This window comes from Crocuta crocuta, unplaced genomic scaffold (assembly GCF_008692635.1).
Source record: "Crocuta crocuta isolate KB4526 unplaced genomic scaffold, BGI_CrCroc_1.0 scaffold223, whole genome shotgun sequence".
Classification (NCBI taxonomy): Eukaryota; Metazoa; Chordata; class Mammalia; order Carnivora; family Hyaenidae; genus Crocuta; species Crocuta crocuta.
This window is the reverse complement of record NW_027529426.1, coordinates 6,866,408-6,893,261: the sequence shown is the minus strand read 5'-3', so window position 1 is coordinate 6,893,261 and position 26,854 is coordinate 6,866,408. Positions and strand designations below refer to the sequence as shown.

Genomic DNA, 26,854 nt, shown 5'->3' with positions numbered 1-26,854 from the left:
AAAAAAAAAAAAAAAAAAAGAGAGAGAGAGAGAGAAAGATCTGGGGAAAGAATTTATCAAAGACAAAGGATAATGTCTAAAAATTAAAAAACAAGGAACAAATCTGTTTTCCATGGAAAACATTTTATTTTTCCTTTGGTATAGTAAAAGTTAGAAAAAGAATTGCTTATAAAGATCACCAAATACTGTGTTGCAACCAGACTAGGTTAAAACCAAACTAAAAAAAAATAAACCCACATGAATTTGTGGCCAACACAAAAAGCAAGGTTTCCTAACTGGCAATTCTCAGCAATCTCCACAGTCTGGAAGTAGAAGCAAGAAAAATAGACAGAAAACACTGGCTAAGCTCTTCTCTAGTGGGAGAAACAAGCAATTCTAGAAGGTAGGAAGAATGCTTCTGAAATCACAACAGGGATCCAAATAAAGGTGGAAGAGAGCTGATGAACCAGACCTGGAAATGGTACAGGGCTTAGGAACAAGAAAATTGGAAAGGGTCCAAGAACTACATACAGAAGTAAGACCTGACCACAAAAATGTAGCCATGTAACACACTTTAAAGGTACAGAGTAAGCCAAAATCTGCTAATGCATAAACTATGAGAATCTCATTTGTGAAAGTAAATTATACAGACTAATAGAATACCTGAGTCAGTGCAGACATGAGTATAAATAATGGTCCAGACAACATGAAACAATATTGTGATAGACAAAACTTAAGCTAAAGATAATTGGTATTGACCACTGAAATGATAAAGGGAGGAGAAGTTATTAACTACTACAACCAAATTGAGCAAGAAATAATGGAAGTCAGAAGCTACTTCCTAAGGCTGTATATGCTTTATCTCTTTTAATTTTGAAAGTAAAATTTTGGGTCCGTTCTAAAAAAAAGAGGCAATGCTTATTTGCTAAAGCAGAGTCTAATGGAAGACAGTGGGATTGGGAAGAAAGTGTCATTTTGGAAACAAGTCTATTCAGGCTCGCTCTACTCCAAATGAAGTCTAAAAAATTATGTGCAAATATAAAGCGTGTATTTACTATTTCACTCTTCTAGTGGGTTTTACATTATTTACATTATTATACATTCCAAAAGTACACGTCACTCCTTGCTTACTTCTCAACTGAAATTTAGACAATGAAAATATAAATAAATCCAAGAGTTCAAATGAAAGGGATGAACACCAACCACACAGTAACTTTATATAACCTGTCTTTGCATTGCCAAAATTAGTTATTAATCTTCATCACTCCTTTTTAATTCCCACTTTAAAGAGCTAAAATGAGCAAAAAAACCCATTAGTCATCTTATATATCTCCTAGTGAATGACACTAACATGAAAATTAAATGCTGAAAGATGTTATTTTCTATAGGTCTTAGTGATGTAATTCAAAGTCTGTAGTTTGCCAAATAACTCTCTAAGTGAGGTAAAATATTAAACTTGAATGTTTTTAAAAAAGAGGGCACCTTGGTGGCTCTGCTGGTTAAGCATCTGACTCTGGATTTTGGCTCAGGTCATGTTGTCACAGTTCATGAGTTTGAGCACCACGTCTGGCTTTGTGCTGACAGTATGAAGCCTGACTGGATTCTCTCACTCTCTGAGAGATTCTCTCACTCTCTCTCTCTCTGCCCCCTCCCCTGCTTATGCTTGCTCACTCTCTCTCTCTCAAAATACATAAATTTAAAACAAAAAGGAATGCTAAGAAGAAAAAATTATTTGAAATTTTCCGTCTCTGGAGATAAAAATAATTATATTTGAATTATCATCTCACTATCCTATTTCTGGACTCTAATAGAGATTGTACAAACTCTTAAACTGTAGTTATTGCCAAGAATCAAATTATATAAGCAACCTGTAATGCTGCACTTAAAACATACATTAGATCCACAGATATTACAGCTAATAAAAAAGGTTTATAGAGATGTAATGAATAAAATCTGTAGGTCAAATAATTTCCAGATTTTGATCACTATAGCATGGTTATTCCAGGGAATGTCTTTCTTTTAAAGAAAAAACATTGAGATACTTAAGGATAAAAGAGCACAATGTCTGCAACCTTCTTTTAAATAACTAAAAAATATGCACACACACTTACACATGTATGTACATATATACATGCATACACAGAAAGAAAAACAACAAAGACAGACATTAATATTTGGGAAGTGTGGGCAAAAGGTATATGAAAATTCTTTGTACCATGCTTGTAACTTTTCCAGGTTGGAAATTATGTTAACATAATTAAAAACAAAAAGTCAAAAGAAAGTATTTATCATCCTTTTTAAATTACTCTTTATCATAGGTAGGGTGAGGAGAGAAGTAGAAGAAAGATGACGACATATAATGTGTTTAGTCTCAAAAACCATCACAAGGAGAAACACTTAAAAGGTGAAAATCCTGAGAGCTTGGGATCACTGTATTCTGAGAAACTTCCAAATGAAAAGCTGAAATGATGACTGGCAGAAGAAAAGAGCACAAAGAATTTCTTCCTGAGTACTAGAAAAGAACACTCCCAGAGACCCAATCAAAGCATACTGGGAGGTGATATACTAAGCTTCCAGGAGTCTCAGATCCTGAGTCAGTGTGTACTCTGTACAGTTATATGAAAATCATGATAGGCCATAATTGTTAAATGAATATTTATTGCAGATTTCTAAACTATACGACAAGGAAAGGAAAAGTGAAAGTACTAATCAACTGGAGTTTTAACTTCAAAACAATGTACTCCGATGATGAGAATAATCTTCGTGAAGAATTACCAATATGCACATTGTGGATTATGCAGATAAATACTGACACAGATCTACCCCCTGTCCTCATGCAGACTGCAATCCAATCTAAGGGGGGATGTGGCTGGAATAATAACTATGGTGGAAGGGGGTCCCTTTAGGGGTTAGAAGCATTCATAGACAGAAGCCACCCTTAGACTACAATGTTAAAAAATTTTACAAAAAAAACCCAACAGCTTTTGAAATCGTTATTTATGACTAAAAGGACAGGTTTCTAAAGCAGTGAAAAAATACATTTGGAGCTACAATCAATCACTCCATAATTCTGGGAAAGAACACTATGAGAAGTTAAGGAAAGGGGAAACTTCCAAAACTCCATTTGGCTAGAGAACTGGATTACACGTAAAGTTAGTAAATAGAAAAGATGACCACAGAATCAGAAGAGACGGCAGAAGACAGGCCCCAGGAGGCTTACAGGACAGGTGTTCAGGAGTTTGCTCCTCTCTCAGCAGACAAGTGGGAGTCAATGGAAGGCTTTAAACAAGAAGTGCCAAATGCACGATGCATAAATGTAAATGCAGAGGCTAATTATGTAAATTCTAATGGGAAAGAAATGACAGCTCCTTTAAAAAGGTGAGTGCAAACTCATTTTAAGTTAGTAACACAGACTTGAGGGGATTTAGTCCTATAGTATTATCATTACTATAACTCTTGATCTGCTCTTTTGTGTGTGTGTGTGTGTGTGCGCGCGCGCGCACGCGCGTGCACGTGTGTTAAGTGGAAATGGGCCAGAGGTCAGACAAGCCAGGCACAGATGTTACCTTTGAGGATTTATGATAACAATGCTGTGATAAGAAATCTTGGCATTCCTGTTCATTTGGGAAGCAACCAAAAGCTTACGTTGGACTGTATCTGTCGGCTTAGCCCAACTCAGATATGCTCTCCTAACTCTGACTTTGAGAACGCCCTTTCTGCTATAGAAGTCTTACTGTACTTCTATACAGTAGACTTCCGTATACTGGTAACCAGATATCAGATGATGTCCACCGAAGTACAACTGGAGCCAGAGGGTAACTCTCAAGATACAAGCTGTTCTTGACAAGAGCTGGTGTGTGTGGTGGCTAGACTGGCTGTAGGGGTTTTTCATTCTATTCAGTTTTGATATTTAGATCAGGGAAGAAAAGCATTATTGGGATTTACTCAAATGCATGTAAAGGACTCCAGAGGTGACCTACTGAAACACTACTGTGAAGCGATGTGGACAGTATGGTGGGTACGCTGGCCGTCAGCTACCACCCATAGAATATGCATAAACTCTGAGGCTAAATGGAAATCTGAAGCAGCTGTGTATACAGACAGCCCCTCCGTTGCTGCTTTCTGCTGTTCCTCATCCTATCATTGTCATATGTGCAATGGACTCTGCTGCATGTTTTATTTACATTAACTCGCTGAACCCTCAGAAAACCCCTATTAGGTTAGTTCTTTTACACATCCCTCCCCGTAGCCTGTCCAGAGGCACAAGATGGTTACCTGACTTCTCTAAGGTCACACAAGTACTTAGCATCAGAGCTGAGAATAGACCTCAGGCAGCCAAGCTCTGGGAACTTACTTTACATACTGCTTCTTTGTGCTTGTTATACATGTGAAGCATGTATGCCCATTTTTAAAATATATTGGAGAGGAGAAGTCATGGCTTCAAATACAAATATGCAGAGTAAATTTAAGATAGTTAAAACAAAACTATTATTTTTCAAAAGCATGAGGCTGTTTCCTGATGAAGAATTTCCTAAAAAGATGGGATTCAGCATTCACTGAAAATAGGAATACACACCAGGAATTCTTTTCATTTAAAATAAATGTGTTGTAGTCTTGAAGAAACATTTTTAGACTATACAAGCCAGGCATTTATAGAACAAAAGATCTTCAAAATTCCTCAATGCTAATTTATGAAATCAAATATAAACAGATGATATAGAGTTTCTAGTAAACCATATCAACCACTTGCTTTTTAATAATCTATCACCATGTCAACAAATCACAGTAATACACCAAGGGGAAAAAAAATACAGTTGAGGGGAGAAAACACAAAACAAAACCAGGATGCTATTATTCAGCTCTATACTTAGGTTTAACACAAGCTATCAGTCTTTCTTTTCATGAACACTAAATTGAGAAGAGAAGAAAAAAAAAAGAAAAAGAAAACTACAGATCAGTCTTCATAACCTGAGGCTAGAAGAACTTTGAATCCTGAAAACCTCAACTGACAATCTGAAGCCTCTCGTCACTCTCTAAAGGACTGCATACATTTCATCCTGACTGTTTTCTTCCTGTTTAATCATGCTGCTCCTTGGCTGTCCTGACAAACACCGGCAGAGGGGGTGCAGCCCAGGTGCTTGCCAGCCAGGACCAAAGGTGACAACCACACTTTCATCTCTAAATCTTTCCAAATAATTCCTTTTTCCTTCCTAAGGGTAACACCAGTGTGGCATCTTGAGAGAGGAAAGAAGGAAAAAAAACAAACAGAACTTTGTTTCTTGATAGTTCGACATTTTCATTTTTAAGTAGACATTTACTGAACAAATTGCTTTGTGTCAGCAATTATATATTTTTTTAATTGGAGCCTGGTTGACATGTCCTGTTATAGGAGTTCCAGTTGTACAACATACCTCTCAGGTACAAAACAGTGATTTGATAACTCTATACATTACGCAGGGCTTGCCGTGATAAACACAGTTGCCATCTGTCACTATTTGTCAACATTATTGTAATATCACTATGTTCCCTATTCTGTACTTTTCATCCTCGTGACCTAATTAATTCATAACTGAAGGTCTGTACCTCTTAATCTCCGTCACCTCTTTTGCCCATCCTCCCCAACCACTTCCCCTCTGGTGACCACTGATTTGTTCTCTGTATTTATGATTTTCTGGTTTTTTGTTTATTTGTTCATTTGTTTTGCTTTTTAGATTACACATATAAGTGAATTCATATACAGTATTTGCCTTGACTCATTTCACTTAGCATAATATCCTTGAGGTCCATCCATACTGTCCTAAATGCCAAGATACCATTCTTTTCTATAGCTGAGTAATATTCCATTGTATATACACACCACAACCACATCTCCTTTATCCTTCTATGGATAGACATTTAGATTGCTTCCATAATTCAGCTATCATAAATGATGCTGCATATATCTTTTTGAATTAGTGTTCTTGCTTCCTTTGGGTAAATACCCAGTGGTGCAATTACCAGGTCATAAGGTATTTCTATTTTTAATTTTTTGAGGAACCTCTATCCTTTGTTTCACAGTGGCTGCATCAATTTATATCCCTACCAGCAGCACATGAGATTGTCCACATCCTTGCCAACATCTATGTCTTGTCTTTTAGGTACTAGCCATACTGACAAGTGAAGTGGTTGATCACTAATCCCTAATGATTAGTGATGTTCAGCGTCTTTTTGTATGTCTGTTGACCAGCAATTATATATTTTTAGGCACAAATCAAAGACAAAATATCGACAAATCCCTTGCACTTTTACACTGTAATAACTTGATTAGAGAAATGGTCATTTATTCAACAAATATTTATACATAACAACTATGTGTTGACACTATTTCAGGCGCCAAAGATTAGCTAAGCTCGAGTAAGCCAGCAAATGCCAATGCCCCAATGAGCTTTTACTCCAGAGAGTGGAAGAAACAAATCAATAAAGGAGGGGTCATCTTCATGCCATAAATGCCATGATGGAAATAAGCAGCGCCCAATGAAACGAAAGAGCTGCCAGGGACAGCATTCCATAGTGGCACTAAACTGTTGCCTGCAAAGTGAGAAAAAGTCAGACTGAGGGAAGTATCCTCCTTGCAAAATGAACAGCAAGTGCAAAAGTCCAGAAGGTCAGAAAAGAACATGACATATTGTAGAAACAGAAAAAACCAGTGTGGTCAGGCATGTAAGTGTAGGGAGGAGTAATATGAGATCAAGTGGGGAAGGGACAGAAAGGTGTTTTAAGTCACAATAAGGAACAGGGCTATATTCTGGAAAGGGAAGCTGCTAAATATATTCAAGCAATGAAAATATAAGACCTGATTGTGAATTGACAAATCATTAAAAATGATCATGAAATCTGCTTTTGTAGAATGATCTGGAAGGAAACTAGGGTACTTACTGGAAGACAAATATGGGGGGCACTGCAGCCCAGTCAGTACATGATAGGGCTAACTGATTCAAGATCTATTTTGAGTCTGAAATGATAGAACTGGCTGACAAACTGGATGGAAAAATGAAGACCATCAAAGAGTGCATTACTAGATTATTTTCCAATAAAATAGTATCTTTTGTGCTACATAGCCAAAGTACAAAAGCTTAATTATATAGTTCTTAAAATAGGATGTTCCAAAATGAGAAAACACCCCTAATTTAATTACATATACAAAGAATCCACCAGTTTCTAAATCCACAGTTAATTTATAAAAGATAAAAGGAAAGAATGATTTAGTTACCAATTTCAAATATTAATTTATTCCTCAAGTGATTAAGAAAAGCAATCTATTTCGAGGATATACCAAAACAAACCAGTAAGTCTATAAATATTATAAGCACGATGTTTATTTTGTATTTTATTTTTGCCAAAAAATAAATGAAAGCTTATTTTTAACTGATGAGTGCTTATGATACACTTAAGTTTTAGAAAGAAAACCTCATATTTCAAATTCCCTATTTCATCTTTTTATAAGTAACTGAAGGGTGAGTTAAGATCTCCCACTATTCAGAAAAAATAGTCTAGAAAACCTGTAAATTTATTTACAAGTACATTAAATGCCTGTTATCCAATTATTTTAATAATTACTACAGTCAATTCACAGATTATTCAGGTACTCCCCTCCCCATTTCTGACCAACTGCTGACCACCTAAGGGTAAATACTAAAGAGCACCAGAAAATCTCTAGAAAATCTTCATTTATTATTGGTTATATTGAGTAAAGGAAGGTATTTAAAAACCAATTGCTGAAGGAACCAGAAACATCTAAATTTAAAATGTCACCCAGCCATCACACTTGGACCAGGTCAAAGCATTACAATAACTATAACACAAATCAGATGTACAATTCTGTCTCTTGCTGAGTGTCTCCATTTTAACTATGAGACTTATAATCAATGTACATAAAGTCCCTAAAACAATGCTCTACACATAGTACCTGCTCACTAAAGGATAGCTACTATTTTCTGGAAAACCTAATAAAAAAATATAATTCTACTTAGGGATATCATTTCTTTGGGCAAAAAGCATTTATACTGAAATAATCACTTTAAGTGCACAAGAATCAGGATTAACACCCTGAAGTGAGTTTTTCAGCCTATTGTTCCTTTGATAAGAGTAGCGTACCTGGATTATACCACCTAGGGAATTAAATCTAGGCTCCTCAGCCTCTAAACACCCAATACCAATTGGCCTGTACAGCTTAATCGCTCTTAAATTCTCTTTGTTCCAGCAGGACAGATCTCATTACATTTTTCTACCTACATTTCTCAAATTAGTTCGTATGTATTTAACAGTGAGCATAAGACCTGTGTCTTATTCATTTCTGTAATCCCTAATTCTTAGCACAGGCCTGACACAGGAGCTGGATACAGAGATGGATATATGCCTACCGTGACTGCTCAGATAATTCCCCAAACCTACAATAAGCTGTTCAGTTAAATTACTTCCTATCACTTTTTGAAACCATGCTTAAGTTTGATTCTACTTATATATGCATACACTTATAATCAAAACTGAATACTTCATATCACTTAGTATGCCAACAGAACAGGTACTGGAAGCTTGTCACTTCTGCCTTTGTGTTGACATTTATTATCTCACCAGTTAGGGTGTCTGTCCATAAGGAAAAGGGCTGAGTTTCACATTTCTTTAGAATAACGCTTAAATCCTGAAACAGAGCTGGTTGGCCCTCAAGTAGACATCAGTGAATTCTGTTGAGAATTCATACAGCATTCCAACCCAGTGGTAAATCCCTGCTGCAGCGCAGGAAATACTATCTGTGCCTTGAAGCATTTAGAAAATCCTCAAAAAGAAAAGATTTCTCCATTGCAATATCAAATCTAACATCTTAAGGGGGGAAAAAATCGAAATTTAAACATAACTGTTTTGATAATGAAATAAAGTTTTATCAGATAACAAAATCTAAAAGAAGCAGAAAAGATACCTTCAAGCAGTTTTTTCTCTGAAGAGACTTTAGAAGCAGTGGTAGGAGCCTGATACAGAAAGTCACAGAGGAATGTGGATTGGGAGGGCTCTTGACCTAATCCACCTTCAGAGTGAATGTCATGCTGAGGGAAATCTGGAAAAATTACAGAAATCATACCTGTGAAATCTAAAATGTATGTGATTTATTTCCCTTCGCTTATGAATATACAGGTGAGTTCTGAGCTAGAAGAAAAGTTACTTCAAATTCACTACAGAATAAATACACAGAAATATTTACTTTGCATAGAATTTGCAAACAAGCAGTTATGTTTATTATTCACATACGGAAATTAAATTTGGTGAAACGATTATGTGGGATTAACTGTTTTAATTTTTAATTTGTAAGATTAAAGAAATAGAAAAGATTTATTTCCTAAACATTTTCCTTGAAATTAAGCCAAACATGGTCTTCAGCATATTCCATCTTTTTAATAATCACACTGGTCTTCATTCTGACAGTTCTTTTTATCTGAGAAATAAATAGACTTGTGCTTCAGTAATTTCAGAGATACATGGAAGAGACCAGGCTGAGGGAGGGACAGGGACTAACCTGAGAATTTGTTATGGTAGAGAAACTCCATCTGCAGACTCTGCCCCGCCTTCTTGGCCAGCAGATAGGGGGTGCTGTGCACAGGGTCTCCTGTTGCACACATGACATCTGCTCCACTGAACAGCAAAGCCATTGTTTCCAGAACATCTGGTTTCACTACAGCAGCACATAGAGCCTGGTTGTTTCAAAAAAAAAAAAAAAAAGAGCTTTAAAGGGAAGAAAATACAACTCTAGCTATTAAAATGAGTGAAAGTCTACCAAACCATTTATAAGATGAAGTCCACATTCCTTTTTTAACCAGGAAAACTAATAATAAGTATGCCCTGAAATAAGCAATAGGTTCAAAAGGACTGCTTTGTATGCATGTAAATTACAACCTAGTTTTAATCTAGTTTAACCTAGTGTAAATTACATCCAAGTTTTAATTCATTGTTCTATTGCTGTGATGTTCCAAACCTTCCAATCCATTGTAGTTGCTCAGGAAGACATTTTTTATGCTTATGTACTATGATAATGGCTAGTGCTCCGAAAATGCAAAACATTTAAAATGCAGTTAATCAAATACCTATTATATCTTTTTATCATATGAATGTTGAATGTATGTATTTTTCAGCCTAATCAAGATCTATATAATTTTTGAAACTATTGCTGTGCTTTGGGAATTTGAAAGAGTGCAAAGCAAACCTAGTATCTTTCCTTTTGTGTGAAGTTATAGGGAAGAAGGAGGAAGAGCAGGCAGGAGGTAATAAAACAATAAGAATTACTTACGTTATATATCACTGTACAAATGCTAGGAACTGCTAGAACCTAACTGTGTTGTTGTTCTTTTTGCTGTTACCTCCAGTAAAGCTGCCTTCACATCTCTTCTTATTCCTTCTTTCTTACTTTTACTGGTTTCCCATTTGCTTCCCGACCCTGTGATTTCAGCACCCTGACTCCATCTAATGTTTTAGCCCAGGACTAATTCACCATTTCACCTCCCTCTTGACAGGATGCACCTGGACAGATCACTGGTTATTTTACTCACTGTAATGCAACTTCCGAATAATTGCTCATTAAATATGCCAATAGAGAGTTCAGGGTGCACAGCAAAGAGGTCTCAGGATGCATTCACAATTCCAGCCCTGGATGGTCAACTATTAATAAATGTACTTATCTTTCCTACCATAGTCTCACCAACCAACAGAATTTCCTTTCCATCAGGATCAAATAGCCTGACTTGTATCTGACTTTGCACTAATTTGCTAGGTGACCTTAGGCAATCCCTTCTCCTCCCTGGGTCTTAGTTGACCTCATCTGCAAAATGAGGGTGCTGGAAAAGAAGCCAGCTAACATCTCATCCACTGCAATAGCCTTTGACTGTCTTCCCATTTAATCATGTGTTTACTCTTAGTCTTTCATCTGCTCACTGTTTTGCTTCACAGAACACAGTATTTGCTATGGTGTATTTACTGGACTCTGGCTGTTCATGGACAGTCTACCTGACTACCACTCTAGTGAATAAAAGAAGCACATTTACATTTTAGCACAACTGTATTGCCAGAACCTGAAAAAGAACTCAGACTTATAAGTGTGCAATGAATATCTATCCACCACAACACTTAATGGGAAAAAGATAGTCTCTTCAACAAATACTATTGGAAACTGGATAACCACATACAGCAAAAATGAAACTGGAGCCCTACCTTATACCATTCACAAAAATGCATTCAAAAAAGATTAAAGACTTAAACATAAGACCTGATACCTTAAAACTCCTATGGAAGACACAAGAAAGGGCTCCTTGAAATTGGTCTTGACAGTGACTTTTTGGTGACAACACCAAAAGCACAAGCAACAAAAGAAAAAAATCAACAAGTGGAACTGTATCAAACTAAAAAGCTGCTTCACATCAAGAAAAAAAAAATCAACACAACAAGAAGAAAACCTACAGAATGGGAAGAAGTATTTGCAAATAAAACTTCAGATAAGGAGCACAGATCAAAAATATATAAAGAACACACAAGCTCAACAACAAAAACACACAATTCAATTAAAAAGTAGGCAGAGAAAACTGAATACACAGTTTTCCAAAGAAGACATCCAAATGGTCAACAGTTGCATAAAAATATGTTCAGCATTATTAATCATCAAGGAAATGCAAATCAAAACCACAATGAGATAAATCTCATACCCAAAAGAATGGCTGTCATCAAGAGAACAAGAGATAACAAATGTTAGTAAAGACATAGAAGAAAAAAGACCCATTAAACACTACTAGTGGAAATGCAAACTGGTTTAGGCACTAGAGAAAGCAGTATAGAGGTTCTTTAAAAAATTCAAAATATAACTGCCATATTATCTAGCAATCTTACTTCTGGCATATATATCCAAAGGAAATAAAAACAATATTAAAAAGATACCTGCAATCTGTTATTAAAGAATTACTCACAATGGCCAATTATGGAAACGGCGTTAAGTATCCATCAACAGAGGAATGAATAAAAACAATATAGTATAGTATTTCACAATGGAATATTATTCAGCCATGAGGAAGAAGGAAATCCTGCCATTTGGGACATGGATGGAACCTGAAGGCATTATGCTTAGTGAGATTAGCCAGATGGAGAAAGACACTTTTTACATATCACTTATATATAGAATCTAAAAAAACCAAACTCCTAGGAACACAGATTAGTTTCCATGGGGCACCTGGGTGGCTCAGTCAGTTAAGCATTCAACTCTTGACTTTGGCTCATTATGATCTTGTGGTTTGTGAGTTCAAGCCCTGAGTCAGGCTCCGCACTGCCAGCATGAAGCCTGTTTGGGATTCTCTCCCTGTACTTCTCTCTGCCTCTCCTCAGCTCACACACACATGCAGCTTGCGCTCTCTCTCTCTCTCTCTGTCTCAAAATAAACAAACTTAAAAAAGACAGATGGTGGTTACCAAGGGTTGTGCGGAGGGGAGAGGTGATGGGGAGATGTTTCTTAAGGGTACAAACTTGCAACTAGAAAGTAAGTAACTTCTGGAGATATAATGCACAGTGCAGTGACTATAATCAATAATGTTGTATTATTTATCTCAAGATTGTTGAAAGATCTTAAATGTTCTCAATAAAAAAAAACAATGATAATTATGTGATGTAACAGAGGTGTTAGCTACAACTACAATGGTAATCATATTACAATATGTAAATGTATCAAATCAATAAGCTGAATAAACTTACACAGTGTTTTGGTAAATCACATCCCAATTAAAAATATATATATTCAGGGGCACCTGGGTGGCTCAGTCAGTGAAGTATCCAACTTTGGCTCAGGTCATGATCTCACAGTTGATGAGTTCAAGCCCGGCATCATGCTCTGTGCTAACAGTTTGGAGCTTGGAGCCTGCTTCAGATGCTGGGTCTCCCTGTCTCTCTCTGCCCCTCCCCAGCTTGCTCTCTGTCTCTATCAAAAAATAAATAAAAATAAACTCAAAAAAATTAAAAATATATATATTCAATAAAACAAGTTTTTTGTATAAATTATTTGCTGACATTAAGAGTATCATTTTTAAGAACCCCACTGTAGAAATAAATCCTAATTGGTAGACTTCTCTGTAATATTTTTAGGAAGAATGCAATTGCTAATAATTAATGTAAGACTTATCTAATGTCTGAGCTCATGGAACTGTGTGGTGTGGCAGAGTGGATTTTATTTGGGGGCATCAGTATACCTACTAATAAGATAGCAATCACCATCAGAAAGAAAGAAACCACTGGAAGGAGATATGCCCTGGTGTCCAAACATTATCAATTACTTCCTCAAATTCACAATTTACTATTCATATGTTTATGTATTATGGACCTCTGGAACACAGAATTAATCCTAATCCCTCATTAACATTACCCTGTTATTATTCCATGACTATGGTATAACTTGTCAATTACAATTTAATAATGTAATTAGCACCAATGAAACCACCACCCAAAATAAAATTAATAATTTATTAATAAATGTCTTAATAATAACCTATATAAATAATAGCTCCCAAGTCCCTCCCCCATGCCATCTCCCTCACTCTCCTCTACCTCAAGTGCCCATTCAATCCTTCACTTTTTGTGTGCCATTGCCTTAAAATCTATTGGTGGCCTCACTTTGCTATTACCAAAGATGTACAAAGACTAAAAACTTAGTTTAGGGGAACTTATCTGATATGTAAGTCAATTGTATAATATAATTTCTAGAGAAGTAGTTTAGGGGAACTTATCTGATATGTAAGTCAATTGTATAATATAATTTCTAGAGAAGTATGAAAAGGGTCTTTATGTGTTTATTTTCCAAGATGTTCAGCATGCCAGAAAACTGATAACCATGAAAGGATGTATTCTCTAAGCACAAAAACAACAGGCATATAAAAAGCACATGTATTAAATATCTTTACATAGACAAGCCTCCTAACACACAGGAAGTCGAAGCAGCAATTTAAAAAAAGGAGGCAGGACGCTTAACAACTCCTTTGCCAAAAGGGTGAAGAACAAGTGGGCAGCATAAAACAGGTACAAGTAGATCTGGAATCACTCAGCCAAAGGAAAATAACACTTCAGGCCAACAGCACAAAGCAAACCACTGCTTCTAAAAATACACTTGAGTAAAGGATGTAGATTTTGGTGACACAATGTCAGCACTGTACGAACTGAAGTTATGTTTAGTGTCCTGTCCCGAAAATAAGGGAAGTTGTCACAGTTTTAAGAATAATGGACTAGGTGTGATGATGCCAGGGTTGCTCAGTCAGTGAAGCATCTGCTTCATTGAGCCCACTGATTTGGGCTCAGGTCATGACCTCACGATACCTGGGATCAAGCCCTGCATCACATGGTCAGTGCAGAGAGCCTGCCTGGGATTCTTTCTCTCTTCCCCTGTATCTCTACCCTGCCCCTGCTCACAAGCATGCATTCATATGCAAGCTCTCTCTCAAAAACCAACAATTAAGTATGGGGATAAAAAGAATAATGGACCTAAGTTACCTAAAAACTCCAGTTATTAACAAAGAATTTATCCACCACTGATAATGAAATTCTTAAGTAAAATAATGGTAAAATCAGTAAATAGTACAATCTCAAAAATGGAAATAAAGTAACATTAAGCAATACTTTTATCAGACGGCAAAGGACATTTTAAAATTCTTTTCAAAATCCTTGACATGTATTTTAAATTTTTTTTTAATGTTTATTTCTGAGAGAGAGAGAAAGAGAGAAAAGTGAGAGTGAGTTGGGGAGGGGCAGAGAGAGGGAGACACAGAATCTGAGGCAGGCTCGAGGCTCTGAACTGTCAGCATAGATCCTGACACGGGGCTCAAACTGAGGAGCCATGAGATCATGACCTGAGCCATCCAAGCCTCCCCCTTGACACATATTTTAAAAGTCATCAAGATCCACGTCTATTGTTAAATATTTGTTGATACCTTATTTAATTCTTCTTTGGTGAGAGACGCCAGTAGGGTCTTCCTGAATCTTCCTTCTTTGTACTTCTGAGTGATAAAGTTTTTTCTCTTTTCTACAGGTGAGTCCATGTGTAATTCTTCATCTTTGTGAAGATTACCAGCCCAAAAGTCATTTGCTCTTTTGTTTCCAATGACAATAAAGAGCTGAATTGTTAAAAAGTTATGAAACAATATCAGTTAATAAAATGCATTTGAGTTTGCAAAAACCTGACTCACAAATTAAAATGTAACAGTATAAAATATGCAAAAACACAGGAAAAACCCAAATCTTTCAGGAAGATGGAGTGTGAAAGCAGATATTATTCCTATTTTAAATACAGCCTCGTTGCTTTTAATAACAGTACAAGATTAGCTAGGAAAGAAACTGCGAGCAACCAAATTGCAGCAAAGGCATTATTAATTTTTGAAGCTCACATGGAGACAGATTCATTTAAAATGGCTGAGTAGGTGGGTTAATGTGGTTGAGAGTGGTACTGGAATCCAAGAAGAAAATGGAAATGGGAGACAGAAAGTCAGATGAGCGCAGTTAATAACAGAGCATGGCCGAAAGAAAAATAGAAAATTCTGCCAAACGTTTTCATTCACTTTTCTAATATTTTATCCATGCTGGGTTACAAAGAAAGAAAGAAAATTTTGGCTTAGAAATAAAAAAGCTGTCAAGCCTTTAAACGTAGTTATTACTATTAGATTCCTTGTACTTTTTATTTTTAAAATAACTATCTCATTTAAGAGGCATTCTAAAAGTTGAAGTCGAAAGCTACTACTATCAAACAGGCTATAAGCCACTTGTGCAGTGTGGTGAAAACTTTCTCACGGAGCTCCTAACATAATTGTGCCACCCACTGCCAGCTATTACCGGACCCCTGCTGACCACTGCCACAGGTAAGTCAGACTTACCTCAATGAGTTCATTGCTCCAAATGCTGGCATCCATTTTTAGACTTCTAACCTTGGAATCTTTTGGTCCTAAAGATCTATGTTGTCCTGAAGGTAAAACACAATTATACTTCTATTTTAATTTATGTAAATGGGACTATATTTTTTTAAAAATGTCTATGTCTACACGTATGTGTGTAGGTATATATCCTTTCAACTGAAAACACCCCAATATCTACTTTCTTTAATGCCCATAGCATCAAGAGTAGTGGTGGTAAGTTTATAGAAATCCCAACCCCAATGAAAATAAAAGTAACCATCTTCATCACTACCCTGTGGTGGTATAAAACTACAGTCTTAAAACTATGTATATATGTGTATGCCTATGTATATGTGCATATTTATGATGTGGTAATTAGCAATTACTGGTTATCAAGACTTTTATGACAAGTGTGTTAAGTCGCATGTACCTGAACATGGATATCATTGTACTCCTAAAAAGAAAACCTAGATGCGTGGTCATAGAGGTCTTGGAGAAAGTGAGCTACATCCTAAACTTTACTTTCCAGCTCTACCAGGTGCTGTGCTGGTCCTGGGAATTCAAAAGATGTCTAAGAGTTGATATGTCCTCCACAGATCTATAAATAGTCATTATAGAGGATGATAAGGGCAAGGCCAGAGTTGAGGACAGGTTTCATTGAGTGAAAATGGTGGAAGAGCACAACCTTAGCTCGAGAAAAGACTAGGATGATTGCTTCAAGCCCTTAATATTTTTCGAGTATTACATATTACAACTCTAATAAACATGTATCTAAAAATCTGAAGTGGATTCTTTATTCTATGCTTATGCCTGACAGAGAATAAAATTCAGCATTCTACTCTCATCAACTCAATTATGCTGCATAAATCATCAATCAGTCATTACAGGGCACCGAGGACTGTGTCAGACGCTTTCTAGGCTGAGAAGGAACAAAGGTAAACAAGACGCTGTCTTTATCTTAAGGATTTTTTGCCTATGAACATGAAAGCTCACTCCTCTTTCTACATTTGGGAAGAGGTTCCTTTCTTCCTTTTGTTAAAATGGAAACTTCTCAGAGCACCAGGTCCTAAAATCCCAATGGCAGAAAGATGCATAGGTTTGCATTTATGAAGATGACCTGAAGGTAACACAGAAAAGGGTCAAGCTCAGAAAACAAGCAGAAGAACTGGCAGGAACCCTTGGGGTAGCGAAGGCAAGAAATGACAGGAATCGAGTTGAGGCAGCAGGAGGAGAAACAAAAGGGGGTACAGATGTAGAGATCCTGAGATGATAAGAACAGATGGAATTTGGTGAGCTTTAAGGAAAGGGGAAGGGGCAGGAGGCTCTCGCAGGCTTCAGGCTTGACTACAGGGTAGACAGTATTGATTCTGACCAAGATGTGGAATATATGAGAATGCTCAGTGTTATGTAATGAGTCGGGCAGCAATAACAGCTCCATTTATGTGTTTTATTTATTTATTTATTTAATTTATTTATTTTTGAGAGAGAGAGAGTGCTTGCATGAGCAAAGGAGAGGAAGAGACAGAGGGAGACAGAGGATCAAAAGCAGGCTCCTCACTAAGAGTGAGATCATGATCTGAGCAGAAGTGGGATTCTTAACCAAGCCACCCACGTGCCCTTAAGAGATCCATTTTTAACATGCTGTTTTTGAGCTATCACAAAAATCCAAAAAGAGACTCCAGTAGGCAGACCTAAGTGTACGGTGTTCAACAGGGTGAGAATTGCCCACTTAAAAGTGACTGCTGAGAGAAGGACAAATATCATATGTTTGCACGTACAGGAGGATTAGGAGGAACTTGACGGAGGAACAAGGGGGAGAAGAAGGGCGGAAATGGTGGGGGAAAGGGAGAGAAGCAAACCATGAGAGACTCTTGAATGCTGACAAAAACTGAGGACTGATGGATGTGGGGGGAGGGGGGATGGGCATGGAGGAGGACACTTGTGGGGATGAGCACTGAGTGTTATGTGGAAACTAATTTGACAATAAACTATTAAAAAAAAAAAGTGACTGCTGAATTTAACTGATAAATACCATCAATCAGGAACATCAGAGTGAAAGACAACTGAAGATGTAACCCAAAGGAACACAAGTATCTTAGGAGCAGACAAAGGAAGAGTAACCTGAAAAAGCATGACCAGAGAATTAAGAACACACTAAGAGAAGATGGCATCTTAGGTTGAGGGAGGAGGGAAAGTCACAGAGAGACACGGTGGTCAAATACTGCAGTGTCGAACACTGCCGAGATGACAAGAGAGGAACTGACCACTCACAAACTGAGAGAAAATGCATTGGTATATACAGTGAGAATATTTTTACTGGACTACAGAGAAAAGAAAACTGATTATAGGATGAAGAAAAAGTAGGAGTGAAAGAAATGAAGAAAATCTGTGCAGAATTCTATTCCTGAAAGTACCTGGTCTATGAAGGGAAAAAGGGACAGAGAATGGTACACAGAAAGTTTTCCGGAAGCCAGTGTTGACAGGACAGACTTGCCTGGGTATACACGCTGAAACAAGAGAAGCCATGGTTTCATAATTACAGAGAGGGAGTACGTGATGAGATGAGGATCTTGAGAAGAGAAGAAAAAAGCAGAGGAAATAAGTAGAAAGAATATCCTTGAACAATACAAAAGCTCTCTTTCAATGAGCCTGGAAAGGCAAAAAAGGTTGGGAAAAAATACAAAGTAGAGCGGGGTTAGCTGATGCTTCTTCTTACTGCTATTGATGTTAATTACGTCCTGACAAAAATCTTGGTGTGCTAAGAAATGTGGAGGCACAGAGCTCTAGAAAAGACAGGGCTTGGTCCCAGTCTTTGCTCGAGCGGAGGTTGTGCTTTTCCTCCTTCTTCCCTCAATGAAACCCATACTCAACTCTGGCCTTGCCCTTAGCGTGCTCTACCGAAATTACTATTTATAGATCTGTGGAGGATGTATCAACTCTTAGACATCTTTTGAATTCCCAGGACCAGCACAACACCTGGTAGAGCTGGAAAGTAAAGTTTAGGATGTAGCTCACTTTCTGCAAGACCTCTGTGGCCACACACCTAAGCTGTGCGTCGGGTGTTTACAATTGTGAACCCCCAAGTACACTGAACTGTCAGATGGTCTGTAAGCTGTAAAGTCACCATAAGGTAACCAGTCATAGTACCATTTCCATCATAAACCTCAATACTCTTCAGAAATGCTTCTATATAAAAACTCTCATTAAAAGAGATAACAGATCTGGTATACCAAGTTTAGAGCTCAGAATGACCTTGATATGAAATAAATATACATCCTAAAAAATATGACTGGGGGAAAGATAGGCAAATCACACAAAGATCCAAGTGTGTTCAGGGTACATTATGAAACACACTCACCTTAAAATCTAAACATGTCAACAGTGTCTTCATAAATTCCACACATGGACCAGTAGGCACACATAATGATTACATGCTTAAAAATCAATTTCTACATCTAAGTCATGCATAAGAGAAGTGTGGAATGAGAAGATATTTCTAAATTTAATTTAAATGTAATAAGCTTTCTCTGTTTTTATTTTTCCACAACTGTTAGCTGAAACACATCACATAGGACAATAAAGAGCATCCGGTGCCAATCTGCCACCAAACAGTGACAAGCATAACTTATCACTAATTACCTGCACACTTCTTACAGATGACAACACAGAGATTGATGGACGCCCAGTCAGGATCTGGGGCTTTGCAATCTGCACAGCTCCTGTTGGACTCATTGAACCAAATCTTCTCAGCTACTTCATAATCAGAGAGAGTTTCTGCTATTGATTGCTGCACAGCTTCAATCCACTCTTGTTTCTCTTTCTCAGACTCGGCTGTAAAGCTGCAACAATTAATGTTTCTGCATTATCGATCTCCCTTGTAAAGGCTAATTAAGCAGTATGTTCAGTTTGCATATTCATTTCACTCACAAATTAAATAGCTGCTGAAATATATGCCTTCCAGGCAGCTGAACAGTCTTTCCTGTTAAAAATCATCTAATTTAAAAACTACTCTTTTCCCTTTAGAATCCCACATTGCTTATGAATCTGTTTACATATCTCAAACCAAAACGAACATGCACTTTTTTCTGACCAGGAGATTAAAAATTGCTTTCTGAGGTCAAGAGCTTAACTGAGAGGCCATGCGTCCTAAGCATTGGTTATATAATAATCAGTGAGAAGCTGGCGGTTTCAGAGTTTCAGGACTATTGGATTATTTTGCCAGGAAAGTGTTCCCTGATAGTCTGAAACGAAATTACCAAAAACAGCCACCAAAATTTTGATTTTTTTCATTCTTAAAAATAGACTGTCTTTTTTAATTAGAAGAACGTCCAGATGGCTTTAAGAAACTGAGAAATCAAAAAAGTTTTAAGTGATTACTATTCTAATGGAATTCTAACTCATTTTTAGTCATGTTCTGATTTATCCTAATTCTTAGTATTTATTGGATACCTGAGTAAAGGGATAAAATAGTAAACACAGGCTTACTCTAAGAAATGTTTACTGAGTACCTACGATGCACCACAAAATGTGCCACAGGACTCCAAACTCAGTCAATGACCTGCAAAATGTTCACATTAGAATTTTCTGTTCTGAAGATGAAAATGTTTTGAAAAATAATGAAAATAACAGACTACTAACACAGTGCAAATAATCCATGAGGAAACATAGGAGACTACATGGGTATTTTTCAAAGCACTTTCTGTTTCCATCATCAGTGTAATATTCAATAAACCTCCTAGGTGGTTTCTATTTTATTACAAAGAGGTTGGTCACAGCCAATAGTTGCTAGTACACAGATTCTAAAACCCTTGGAATGACCTGAATGATAAGTGTCTTTTATAGGCTTGTGAGATCATTTGTGGCTGGAGGCCTAAATAGTTTCAGGATGGGAGCTGGTCAAGAGAAAAGACCAAGCCAAGACCAAGGAGTAAGGGGGTTCGACATTTCAGCCCAGACCAACAGGGAGAGGTGTTTGCAAGTATTCAATCAATCATTCCTACATAATGAAACCCCAATAATATCTACTGCACAACAGAGTTCAGATGGGCTGGTGAACACACTAAAGTGCTAAGAGGCTGATGTATCCAGGGAAGGACAGAAGCTCTGCATCACTAACCCTTGTACCCTGTCCTGTGTGGCTCTCCCATTTGGAAGTTCCTGAGATGCAGTCTTTATAAGCAACTGGTAATAATAATTACACTGTCCTGACTTCTGTGAGCCACCCTAGCTAGCAAATTACTGAATCTGGCACAGCAGGGGTCGTGGGAGTCCTGATGTGCAGCCAAGTTGGAAAGAAGTGTGGCTAAGGAGAGGGTCCAAGTCTTCCGACTAGAGTCTGATGTGAGGGCAGCTCTGTGGGACTGAGACCTCAAATGCGTGGGGTTTAATGCTCAATCCAAGAAACTGCTGTCAGAACAGGACTGAATTGTAGGATACCCACTTGGTATCTGGAGAAGTGGTTGGGGTGAGGAAAAAACACATATACTGTGTCAGAAGTACTGTGAGTAAAAACAGTTCAGGTAATGTCTACATTTTCAGTTTAGGTTTGAATCTGCATATGTGAAAATGAAGTTTCTTATTCTTTAGGTGATTTTTTCCTCAAAATTTGAGCCACTAGACACATTCTGACAGATAAAATGAGTAACAGACTTGGGAATATTTTTGAAATTGCTAGGTAACTGTTAATCCTTCAAAGGCCTCTGACAATTGTCTCTGACCTGCAAACTACCCTGTGATATGCTGATTATTTGTGACAAATGAATTAATATGGTTGAGCTCACAGATACTGACTTATGCCTTTTCTGTGTGCTAGAGCTATGGAGTCAGTATAGATTATTAAAGGATGTTAGGAACTTTACATTTTGTTCTTCCTGTCTTAAGAAGCAATTACAAGAATACCATAATATAATACATATAATGAAATATTAAAAATATCTGATCACTAAGGGGCACCTGGGTGGCTCAGTCAATTAAGTGTCTGACTCTTGATTTCAGCTCAGGTCATAGTCTAAGTGTTCATGGGATGGAGCCCCATTTCAGGATCTGTGCTGAGTGTGCAGCCTGCTTGGGAGTTTCTCTCTCTCCCTCCCTCTGACCCTCCTTAATCATGCTCACTCATGTAGTCTCTCTCAAAATAAATAAACATTAAATATATAAATAAACATGTGTGTTTGTGTGTGTGTGTGTATACACACACACATACATACATACATATATATGTATATATATATACACATATTTGATCAATAAGTGCGATGAGATCCATCACCATCATTTTAAGCAAGAGTTCCTTTTAGGAAATCATTATGGAAAAACTGAAATCAGGGATTGATTTTAGAGGAGGATTGCATTTGATTAGGCTCAAAAAAGATAAATAAAAATACAGCTTAAAGACAATGTAATATTCTTTCTTTATTCCTTTAAAATGTGAAGGATCTTTTTATATACTTGTTGATAAAAAAATTAATATATTTATCAAGCCTTAGTTACTAAGAAAAAAATACATTCAGTAAAGACAAGACTCAAATTTCATGAAATTAGCTAATATCTTTGTAGGCTGTGTGTAATAATTCAAGTCACTTTTACATGGTGTTTTTATATACTGGCTAACAAGTTAGACAATAACAGAAAAGAACCAACATAATTTTACTAAGTGATCCATAAGAAATAAAATCACCACTAGCCATGTAAAAGTAGATCACCCAAGCTTTCTTGGAATAATACAAACACAAACATTTGAATATAGCTTACCTAAAACTCCTGTAGGGAGTGATTATTTCAAAAGACTGTTTTACAGTTCGAACCACTTGCTTTACGTTTGCGACATTCATAGGAATTATGGTAATACCAAGTCCACTCTTAAAATCCTAGTTGGGAGAAAAACATTAACACGTTATAAAGAAACAAAATTAGATTTGGAGAGTACCACTATATTCTCTAAAATCCAATAAATCCTACTAAATTGTACTACACATATATATGTGGAGTTAAATGAGTCATTAAAAATGGATTGACAGTGATTTTAAGTAGGCACTTTAAATACATGATATGCATTACCACGTGCCTAGCAATTTTCTAGGAGGGGACTCAAATGACACTGTGAGGTTGGTATAATTACTATTTATAAAACAGAAGGGGATGGGGCGCCTGGGTGGCTTAGTCGGCTGAGCTTCCGACTTTCGCTTAGGTCATGATCTCGCGGTTCGTGGGTTCGAGCCCCGCGTCGGGCTCTGTGCTGACTGCCAGCTCAGAGCCTGGAGCCTGTTTCAGTCTGTGACTCCCTCTCTCTCTGACCCTCCCCTGTTCACGCTGTCTCTCTCTCTCTCTCCTAGAAATAAATAAAAAAATAAAAAAGAAGGGGAAACCGAGGACCAAAGAGATTAACATCACATGTAGAGTGCAGCTAGTTGGACGTGGTACAAAGGGACTGAAACTCAAGCTGCCCGACTGGTCTTTGTTTTACTATGGGATGTTACCTTCGCTCTGTCACACCTTGTCCTTTACTCTCACACTAAAGCATTACTTATTGTACAATTTTATCTCATTTCCAATATTGATTACTTTCCTCCTCCAATTAAATCCGTAAGCTCCTTTAATGCTATTTTGGTATGAAAACTATCATCTGTTCAATACCTTACAGGTACTATGTTCACTTTGTCTCACCAAAACTAGCAAGTGTTCAAAAGGCTACAAAGTCTTCGTTCTAAAAGCATTAAAGTTTGAAATATTATCTAATCATAAAGGTTTTGGAATTTGACTTATCACATAATCTCAACACTTTAAAAAATATAACTATTCTCTACCTCAAAAGATTATCTATGTAAACAGTTTCAGATTAAATGTGCTCTGAATTCCTAAATTAAACCTGAATAGAAAAAGTAGCCATACTAAAGATTATATACATACATACATACGTTTATATATATATACATACTAAATACTATATATATATATATATATACACACATGTATGTGTATGTATTCATATATACATATATATACACACACACACACACACGGGTCCATCTTCAATAAGAATACATCAGGCAGATACCGTGAAAGATCACAGGCCTTCTCTTAATAGGTTAAAGTAAAAGTACTATTTTCCCATCTTCCCTGCAAGCTAGGAAGGCAATATATCCTAGTTTGGGTCAATAAAATATAAACAATTCCTGAGATGGGGCTGGAGGGACAAATCTTGAAAGAAGAAAGACTTTTACCCCTCGCCATTCCATCTTTTGTTTGAAATACATCTAGAGCCACAGAAGCCATTATAGAACATTAGAATCCCTGAGAGGAAAAGCCTGAGGACAAATCCCCGTACCTGAAGATGCCAGGGTGAGAAAAAAATAGGGAAAACCTTGTTCCTTGGTGGCATCAGCTCTCTGTGCCCTACACCAAGAGATTTGTTAAAACAACAAATCCCTATCTTGGCGATCCTTGGGGTTTTTGCCGTAGGATACTAATGCAATCCTGACTGATAAAATAAGTGAAATAAAATAATCTTATAACAGATTCCCCCACTTGTAAAAGTATCCAGTTTTCATTCATAAATTGCAGAAAAGCCTCTCTTCATTTTTTTAACGTACAAATATTTAGTAAGAATAAAGAAATGACTCATTCATAAAACATATCATAAATTTGAATTTTTTTCCTTAATGAAAGTACAAATAGCTTATTCTATTAGGAAAAAATAAGCCAGAAATTGAGTCAATAATATAAAAAATAAGATGCACAGACAGGCTAAGTGTCGCAAAATAATTAGAAAAAAATGTAGTATACTTCTACTTTGTAAACTCATTCAAAAATCAGTACCTGATGTGATATATGTGGAACAAGAGGAATCCAACTTTTCCAATATGCTCTATTTTAATAAGTTTCAGCATATAGGTTCAAGGTTATACTTACAATTAAAAACCAAAAACAAAAATTCTCAATTTTCCATACCAATTCTCCGGCTAGATGATATAACTGTTGGAGAAACTCCCAATGCAAGGGATTGAAAACTCAAACTCCTTTTATCAACGAAGAATTTAAAGTAGGGGTAACAAGGTAAGGCTTTTTTTATTATTATTATTGAAGTAGACTTGACATACAATGTTACATTAGTTCCAGGTGTGCAAACATCGTGATTCCCACCACTTTATAAATTGTGCTATGATCACAAGTGTAGCTACCATCTGTCAGGCAAGGTAGGTTATTTTTAAAACAGCTTTCTGGTGGCCCAACCTGATATAGGAGTAACTCTAGAATAGACTGCATGTCCTTCAAGCAATTCTCCATAATGAAGAACTGACAAGAGCTGGATGTGCTCAGTTCTATATTCTCTGAGAAGGGCCTGGCTTGCAGGTGCTGTTTGTTGTTAAGGGCAGAGGTATATACTCAAACCATCCGATCAGCAGATGGTAAAACTGACAATGTTTTATGGAAATTGATGAGCTTCATCCAGGCTCCAGCCTGAATTGGTGGCCCTCATTTGTACAAGCAAGGTGTGAAATGTCTATATATGTATACAGCTGCAATTTCTGGTAAAAATAAAATAAGTGAGGGTTAGGAGGTCTAGACCCCAAATTTCTCCGAAGCAAGGCAAAGATGACTTTTTTGGCCTGGAAAAAAACTGTAACCCATTTATCAGCTGCTGGCCATGGCCATATGGTTTTGAGTAATTAGAGTGTCCACTGAACTCACCAGCACAAATGGACTGTAAAATGTACAGGAGATTAACAAAATAAGTGTCAGTCTTCTTGAAAGGTAGTAAATATTAAACAACTGTATTTCTTATTAAAAATATTTGTGGTGGCACTAAGCCTCTTTTTCAGTCTGTATTTAGAATGTATTTATATCTAATCCCTCAATGATGACCAAATTTTCCATGTTGATCTCTCCCTCTGATCCTGAGATTCTGATCCACTGAATTAGAAAGCAGAGCTTAAGAAATCTTCAGTTAAAAAGCAAAACCACAGTCCTATGAGTCTCATATGCAGCCTATGTTGAGAAAACTGAATTAGACAGCAGAACCAACTGGAGAATCTAGACAGGATGAGTCTGCAATATTTAAATATCAGGATATCAACAGTTCCCTCTGCCTTCTGTAGAGAAGAGGGGGGAAATTCAATGATCATACAAAAATCATTTGAAATCATTAGGACTACTGGTTAAAAATACCAGAACACAGTGACACAATGGTTTTTCAAGATCCTGTGTCCTAGGTGCCCACTCCTTTGCTAATGTCTAAAGGATTTAAAAGCATCAGACTTCATTAAGCATATATGGTGCACTCCGTAACTGGTTTACTATTTGTGTAGTGCTCTGAAGCTTACTGAAAGCCATGAACCCGCATCTGACCTTGTAAATTATTCTGTGAAAAAGGCAGAGAAGATATAGTCATTTTTAAAATGGGAAAATTTGTCCTGGCAAAACAGCACTTATTACGTATTCAGTGAATGCCAGAAATCATGCTAAGTCCTGAGTCTGCACAAGAGCATAAGACAGGGTACCCACCTTTGGGAAGCTTTAGGCTAGGGAGGAAATGAGCAAGAATTGTAACAAGTTCATAGTCGTAAACACTGAATCCAGCCAATCTCTGAAAAGAGAGCTGTGTTCCTATGAGACTTTCCAAAGGAGGTGAACCTTGACTAAATAAATGACAAAATCCAGACCAGCTTGATCATATATATGTATCTCCTGCTTCACTTCACTCATTTGCAAAATGAGCCATACTACACTTCATCAGTATGGTGAGGATAGAATCAATTATCCCGAAAATGCTTAAAAGAACCCCAGGCACGGAGTAAGTGCTACATAGTTCTGGTAAGCTACTGCTATTAATTTCTACCTCTTGAATTTGAAACCAACTGAGCATATTAGCTATGAAAAAGTTAATTACAGAAAAACACACAAATTACTAGCAAATACACATAAATTTTAAAAAATGGGGTAGTGGCTGAATGGCT

The 26,854-nt window shown here is 36.9% G+C and overlaps 1 protein-coding gene and 1 long non-coding RNA gene across 4 annotated transcripts in view; one reads left to right on the top strand and one right to left on the bottom strand.

The window, feature by feature from the left end:
* Positions 1-15,093, top strand: part of LOC144227332 (uncharacterized) — a 132,618-nt gene extending 117,525 nt beyond the window's left edge. Inside the window, exon 3 of the long non-coding RNA XR_013333912.1 lies at positions 15,047-15,093. This is a non-coding gene — a long non-coding RNA (uncharacterized LOC144227332). The remainder of the gene's footprint in view (positions 1-15,046) is intronic.
* The window catches only part of ARAP2 (ArfGAP with RhoGAP domain, ankyrin repeat and PH domain 2), a 190,175-nt gene that overhangs the window by 97,122 nt on the left and 66,199 nt on the right, over positions 1-26,854 (bottom strand). For all 3 annotated transcript variants that reach the window (XM_077758955.1, XM_077758957.1, XM_077758956.1), the window contains exons 10-15: positions 22,653-22,768; positions 19,542-19,741; positions 15,885-15,970; positions 14,949-15,131; positions 9,524-9,698; positions 8,933-9,067 (exon numbers count right to left, since the gene is read on the bottom strand). In XM_077758955.1, the coding sequence (XP_077615081.1) occupies positions 8,933-9,067; positions 9,524-9,698; positions 14,949-15,131; positions 15,885-15,970; positions 19,542-19,741; positions 22,653-22,768 (895 nt within the window). The remainder of the gene's footprint in view (positions 1-8,932; positions 9,068-9,523; positions 9,699-14,948; positions 15,132-15,884; positions 15,971-19,541; positions 19,742-22,652; positions 22,769-26,854) is intronic.